Genomic DNA, 6,703 nt, shown 5'->3' with positions numbered 1-6,703 from the left:
CGCCGCGCCTCGCCGTCTGCGGTCCGCGAGCGCCCAGCCTCCCGGTGGCCAGCGGCCCAGGCCGCCGGCGCTTCCCGCAGGCGCTCATCGTGGGCGTGAAGAAGGGCGGCACGCGAGCGCTGCTTGAGTTCCTGAGGCTGCACCCCGACGTCCGCGCGGTCGGCTCCAAGTCCCACTTCTTCGACAGGTGCTACGAGCGCGGCCTCGCCTGGTACCGGTGAGCGTCCCGGCCCGTGCGCCGTCGGCTTCCGCGCGCCCCTGCCGGTGCCTTCCGGGGGGCGCGTCGTGCGCCTCGGGGTCTGCCCTGGGACGCAGCGCAGTGAGATCTCCCGGCGCCGGCGGGTGGGGGTGGGGGCTGAGACCAGTCTGCGGGGGCCCACGCTTGACTGCAAGGATGCGGCCCCTAGAGGACAGGCTGTACCTGGCCGGGGGGTCCCAGAAACTTTAAAAACTCCAGGGAAAGCCCGACTCAGGTCTGCAGAGGGACTCAGCAAGGTTGGGGAGCGGGTGCGACTCCGGTTGGGAAGTAGTTTCAAGCCCGTGGGATTATTTGGGAGCGTTAGAAATGCTTCGTGCTCAGCTGCCCCCCACCCCCACCCCGTCACTCTGGGCATGCACATCCGACCATCTGACCGGTGGCCTGTTACCCTGGGAAGGGGCTTCCAGTTTCCCTCCCCAAGACTCCTTGGCCCAAGGATCCCTTCTTGGTGATCCTGGGAGTCTGGAGAAAGACTAGGTTTTAAAAAAAGAAGGAAGCTGCCTTTGGGTGGGGGGGAATTGAAACTCCAGCTTCATGCATGGGGCTCTCTAGCTGCCCTGGCCTCCACCCAGGATGGACTTGGGGTGCGGCAGTGGAACCCAGCCCCAGCTGAAGCAGCATGTCAAACACCAGCCCCTCCTTGACGAGGCTGCCGCTGAAGGTTGAGCGAGAGGCCCTGGTCTCTGTCTCTGTGCGTAGGACGGTGTCCCTATCCCTTCCTGTGGGGAAATTACAGAGGGAGAGTGTACGTTCCTCCCCAAGCTCTGGCCTCACCCCCAAGCTGAGAGAACCCTGCTCGAGGTCACCTGGTGGATTGGTGGGGGTGGCAGGACTCAGACTCTTGACCCCTGCGGGGGCACTAATTTCTTTGTTCCCAGATCCTCTCCCGCCCCCCCCCCCCCATTTGCTAATTTTGTTTTTTGCATTAAAACCACCCCTGGGCTTGGAGGGGGGGGTGTGCGACGGCTCCTGAGCTGAAGGGCTGGTGCTGTACTGGGGTGCTAGGGAAGTCGGCTGGAGGTCAGGGGAAGGTGGCTGAGTGCTGGTGTCCTCCCAGCTCAGTCCCGCCCCCCCCCCCATTTGCTAACTTTGTCTTTTGCATTAAAACCACCCCTGGGCTTGGAGGGGGGGGTGTGCGACGGCTCCTGAGCTGAAGGGCTGGTGCTGTACTGGGGTGCTAGGGAAGTCGGCTGGAGGTCAGGGGAAGGTGGCTGAGTGCTGGTGTCCTCCCAGCTCAGGCTCCGGGGAGGGAACTCTGGTCCCTCCTCAGACGGTGCAGCAGGGTTCAGAAAGCATCTCCAATCCCCTGCTGTTGCTTGAAGGAGAGGGAGGAGGAGCAGGAGGAGGATGAAGGGGATGAGGGAGAAGGGGAGAAGGGGCTGAGGGTTGAGGACACACCGTTACTGGAGCACAAACTTCAGAGCCTGCCTCTGAGCCTACAAGCTTTGACAGGGTTCAGAGCCCAGGGTACAGGCCCAGACCAGGGGTCAGATCCTCTACCTTGGGGAAGGTCCCTTGGGGACACTGACATGCCCAGGATGGGAGCGTGGGGAGAAGAGAGTAACTCTGGTAGAGAAGAGACTTTTTACTTCCTCATTTTTAGAACCGGCCTCAATGGGGGGAGAGGAGGGAGCAGAGAGAGGATGCGGAGGGGTCAGGTCCCTCAGCCTCCACACTCTTAATCCGGCCTGTCCCTTGGGGCTGGCCTGTACTGACCTCTCTCTGGCTGATGTGGAGCCGGGCTCTGGATGTTGTGGGTCCTGGTGCCCTCAGGGGGCCCGTGGCAGTGTGCCGACACGTGCACACATGGGGCTGGAATGCTCACAGGTGCCTGTGCCACCAGTGCCTGCTTGTCCCTTCCCTCAGCTGCAAGTGTACAGTGAGCCTTTGTAATGCCCACCCTTGCCTCAGCTTCTCCAGATGCAAGGCAGCGGCGTCTGCTCTCAGAGCGCTGTTCTGGGCGCGGGTTGGGTGAGGTAAGCAGAGGAGGAGCAGCCAACACCTCCAGATGAGTCTCTGGGACACTGTTCCAACTGGGCTGTGACCTGGCTTTCCCGCGGGCTTGGCAGGTGGGTCCTGGGTTGACCTCAGCCACCCTTTCCCCTTTGCCAGGCTTTAGTTAGCTCATCTCTCAAGCTCTTGGATCTTCCGTTTTGGGCATTGTGGCCCCTGAGCACCTCCAAACTCAGACACATTTTCATCTGTTCCCTCACTCACTGAGCGCTTTCCGTCTGCCAGGTGCTGGGGTTACACAGAGACCCCCAGGTCTCGGTCTGAGAGGGGTGCCTGCCTGGGAGCAGGTGGGGGCTGTACTTTGACCACAGTATTTTCGAAAAGCAGGAGGAGGTGAGGAGGGATGTGGGTGGGAGGGAATGCCCTTAGTTCCTGAGGTGCCAGAGCAGTGATTGCAGGGAGTGGGGTGTGAGTATGTAGCGGGGAGGGACCCAGGCTTCTGTAGGACTTCCCCACCTCCACTTTAATTCCGGGGAGAGGCTCCCGTGGCTGGGGACGCAATCCCCTCCCTCCAACCCACAGCACTTTCTGTCATTGGGATCAGAACGATAAACGGTTTCCACTAGATCCCAGGCCTGGGGTCAGGCAAGGTGTGGGACACGGAGATTGGGTGTGGAGGTGGGGGAAGCTGAGACAGGGAGAGCCGCCCAGGGCCGGGTGGGAGCCGCAGGGAAATGCAGGCTAGATGAGGGGGGCTCTGCGGGGAGGGATCAGAGTCTTTCTCCTCACATCCTCCCCCCAGTCTCTCCCACTCCCCAAAAGCCCTCGTCTCCACCCTCCATACTCTGCTGGACCGGCTTCTGAGGCCCAGGGAGGGTAAGTAACTGATCCCAAATATCTCAGATCTGCTTTGTGGCGAGAGTGGGCCTCAGAAGTCCTTGTCCCTCCTCCGTGTTCCCACCGCCCTTCCCCAGCAGGGGGTCCAGGAGGCACCTCCCCTTGTGGAGCTCTCTCTGTCCCTCTGACTTCCTTGGAGAGAAAGCATGGGGGGCGGTGGCTAACGACTATGCAGGCCCTCCTCCAGCAGGACTGAAGGGGTGGGGGGTATTCAGACCCAGAAGTGTTCAGTCTGGCGCCGGCTCATGGCTCACTCGGGAGAATGTGGTGCTGATAACACCAAGGCCATGGGTTCGGATCCCATATAGGTATGGCTGGTTTGCTTACTGGCTGAGCGTGGTGCTGACAGCACCAAGCCAAGAGTTAAGATCCCCTTACTGGTCATCTTTATAAAAAAAAAAAAAAGAAGTGTACAGTCTGGGAAAGGAAAGAGGGAGGGCTCCTGGGCTCACTTGGTGCCTGGGGTCATGGTGTGTCCAAGGTGGGAGGGGAGGAGTCTGCTTGCTTCCCTGTAGAGGGGGGATGAAGGGCCTGGTCCCCTCCCCTCACCAGCACAGGCTTCTCTTCATGGGTCTCAGCAGCGAGGTCCAGTGGGGGGGGGGCTCCCCTTCTTATGACTTCCCTCTCCAGGAAAAAGGGGTCCCCTGAGCTGGCCATGCTGGGCTGCAGCCTGGGCCTCAGACCCTGGCGCTGCCACCCGAGGTCTGCATTTATCCCAGGCGGGCTGGATGCTGTTTCCTGGTGGATTCCCAGCTGCCTGAGGTAGAGGTGGGAGCAGGGTCTGGGAGAGAAGCCAAGCAAATGCCCCCTTCCAGATGGTTCGGAAGCTGGCCACGGCTGGGAGGGCTGAGGGCCCCTGCTCCCTGCTCTTGGCCCCCTCTGAGCCTCAGTGTACCTGCCTATCAAATGGGGCCATGGGTGGGGCCAGCTTGTTTTGTCATCAAGATGGAGAAAGCAGAATTGTCCCCCCACCATGACTTCTGAAGACCAGCTCTGCCCAGGGCCTTGTTTTGAGGGGTAGGAGTCCCAGTTCATGTCGTGCCATGTCGGGGGAGCCTGGCACTCCCAATCTCATTCACTCTTGCCTGATGCGGCTCATGCTCCCTCCTGTCCCACCACCAGCACCCTCCAGGCCAGGCACCCCAGTGCATGCGTCTGTGCACATGTGTCTGGCCTGGCCTGAGTTTCCTTGGGCGTCTGAGCAGAAAGAAGACTTGGGCCATGCCTCCCAGGGCTCTAGGCTGGGGGCCACTCAGCCTGGCTGAAACCTGAACTTTGCCCTGTGTGTCAACCTCTTGGCTGGGGCCAGTCCTGCGGGCTATCAGGGGGGTGGGTGGGGGGAAGCCCCCTCAGAGGACAGGAGCAGGGCTAGGCATGGTTGGGCAGAGACATCCCCTCCCTAGCACAGGTCCCCACAGCCTCTGCCTCTGTTGACCTAGTTCCTATCCTGGAGTTGTTTGCTCAGCTGTTGCACCCCGCCCCGCCCCACCTCACCCTGAACAACCTGGCTGGCAGGTGCCATCTTGGATACCACTCAAGTGCCTGGGCCTGTCCGGGTTGGGCACTGAGGATGGACTTCCCCAGATTTGGGGCAGTCAGGGGGCTGTGGTCAGCCAGCTGCCCTGGAACCTTGGGCTTTGGTCAGTGCCCTCCTCCCCTCCAGGGTCCAAATGAGGGGACTCTCAGAAATGCTGCGTGCTCGTCCTGGCACCCTGGGGTCCCTGTGAGGTCTGGGAGGCCCAGGTGGCCCAGGGTGTCAGGGCGGGTCCTCAAGCTGGGCACACCCACTTCGCAACTTTTTCAGGAGGTGCTGGGCTGTGCTGGTAGCTTTTTGGCATTCTGAATGTGGCCCAGGTCAGTGAGAATTAGCAGGGATGTAATTAAATTCAGGGGAAGGAGCAAGAGAAACAGGGTCACCCTTTGTTGGGGATACTGATCAATCATTGTTGGCCTAATTTAAGGGGCACAGTTAGTCCCTGAGGGAAAGTGTGGCCTCGAGTGGGTACTGCGGTGGCGAATCGAGGTGGGCTGGCCTCAGGGCACTTGGTCTGGTGTGAGAAGAGAGTGCCAGGGCTGGGGCACAGTCTAGCTCCTGGGTGTGGGCCCGGTGGGGATTGCCAGGACTCAAGGGAGCTGGCACTTGGGCTGAGGGATGGCACAGCCTGTGCAGGGATAATAAAGGGGGTGAAGAGCTTTCTGGTGCCTCCCAGTGACCATTGCCCTGTGATTCCTAGAGCAGCCTCATGCAGGGGCAGCCTGGCAAGAAGCCTTGCTGCAGCCCACAGCCCAGGTGCCACCAGGCACTTTAGGAGGCTTGCCCATCCTGGGGGCCTGGGTGTCCCTGGAGGAAGGGGGCTGTTAATCCTGGGTCCTGGGGAGCAGGTGTAGAGTAGGAGGGGCCGGGGGGCACTGCTCAGACCCCTCTTCTCCCACCCGGCCCGCAGGAGCCTGATGCCACGGACCCTGGACGGGCAGATCACCGTGGAGAAGACCCCCAGCTACTTTGTGACGCACGAGGCCCCTCGCCGCATCCACAGCATGTCCCCGGACATGAAGCTGAACGTAGTGGTACGGAACCCGGTGACCCGGGCCATCTCCGACTATGCCCAGATGCTCTCCAAGACGCCAGGCCTGCCCAGCTTCTGCGCGCTGGCCCTTGGCCGTGGCCCGGGCCTGGTGGACATGGCCTGGAGCGCCGTGCACATTGGCCTCTACGCCCAGCACCTGGACTGCTGGCTGCGCTACTTCCCCCGTCCCACTTCCTGTTTGTCAGTGGCGAGCGCCTAGTCAGCGACCCAGCCGGAGAGCTGGGCCACGTGCAAGACTTCCTGGGCCTCAAGCAGGTTGTCACCGACAAGCACTTCTACTTCAACGCCACCAAGGGGTTCCCCTGCCTCAAGAAGGCCCTGGGCAGCAGCCGCCCCCACTGCCTGGGCAGATCCAAGGGCCGGCCCCGCCCCCACGTGCCCCAGGCCGTGGTCCAGCACCTGCAGGACTTCTACCGGCCCTTCAACCGCAGGTTCTACCAGATGACTGGCCAGGACTTCGGCTGGGACTGAGCCAGGCCCTGTTGGCCCCACCTGGTGATGCTCGGTAACCTTAATTTATTTCTGCTCATCTGGCCAGAGTGGGTTGTCTACACATGCTGGGTAGAGAGAAATATTTAAGAAATAAAGTTTGGGGCCGGCCCGGTGGCGCACTGGATAGTGCGCTGCGTGGGAAGCGTGGCGGCGCTCCCGCCCGAGGGTTCGGATCCCACATACAGACCGGTTCCCGCTCACTGGCTGAGCAAGGCGCGGGAGCAACACCGAGGGTTGCAATCCCGTTGCCGGTCCCCGGTCCGGTACGGGGGCAACACTGAGGGTTGCAATCCGTTGCCGGACACGGAAAAAGAAAAAAAAAAAAAAAAAAAAGAAATAGTGTGGATCCATATTCTTCCACTCGACCTGGAGGTTGGAGGTGGAGGTGTCACCACCCAGGGAGGTGAGAACCATACCAACTAATTGCACTGGGCACTGACTGTGTGCCAGGTGGTGTCACCCCAAACCCACTCCTTTTATGTCCTCAGAGGTGGGTGCCTGACCACAGAGCACA

At 61.1% G+C, this 6,703-nt stretch overlaps 1 protein-coding gene across 1 annotated transcript; it reads left to right on the top strand.

The window, feature by feature from the left end:
• Nucleotides 1-18: 18 nt before the first annotated feature.
• HS3ST6 (heparan sulfate (glucosamine) 3-O-sulfotransferase 6) lies at nt 19-6,310 on the top strand. The gene is given in 3 exon segments (XM_008581605.1): nt 19-217; nt 5,554-5,858; nt 5,861-6,310. Coding segments are annotated over 2 exon segments (606 nt in total). The 5' UTR covers nt 19-217; nt 5,554-5,560; the 3' UTR covers nt 6,169-6,310.
• The last annotated feature ends 393 nt before the right edge of the window (nt 6,311-6,703 follow it).

This window comes from Galeopterus variegatus, unplaced genomic scaffold (genome assembly GCF_000696425.1).
Source record: "Galeopterus variegatus unplaced genomic scaffold, G_variegatus-3.0.2 Scaffold92, whole genome shotgun sequence".
Taxonomy (NCBI): Eukaryota; Metazoa; Chordata; class Mammalia; order Dermoptera; family Cynocephalidae; genus Galeopterus; species Galeopterus variegatus.
Note: the sequence above shows the minus strand (reverse complement) of the source record. Positions and strands in the feature narration are given on the sequence as shown.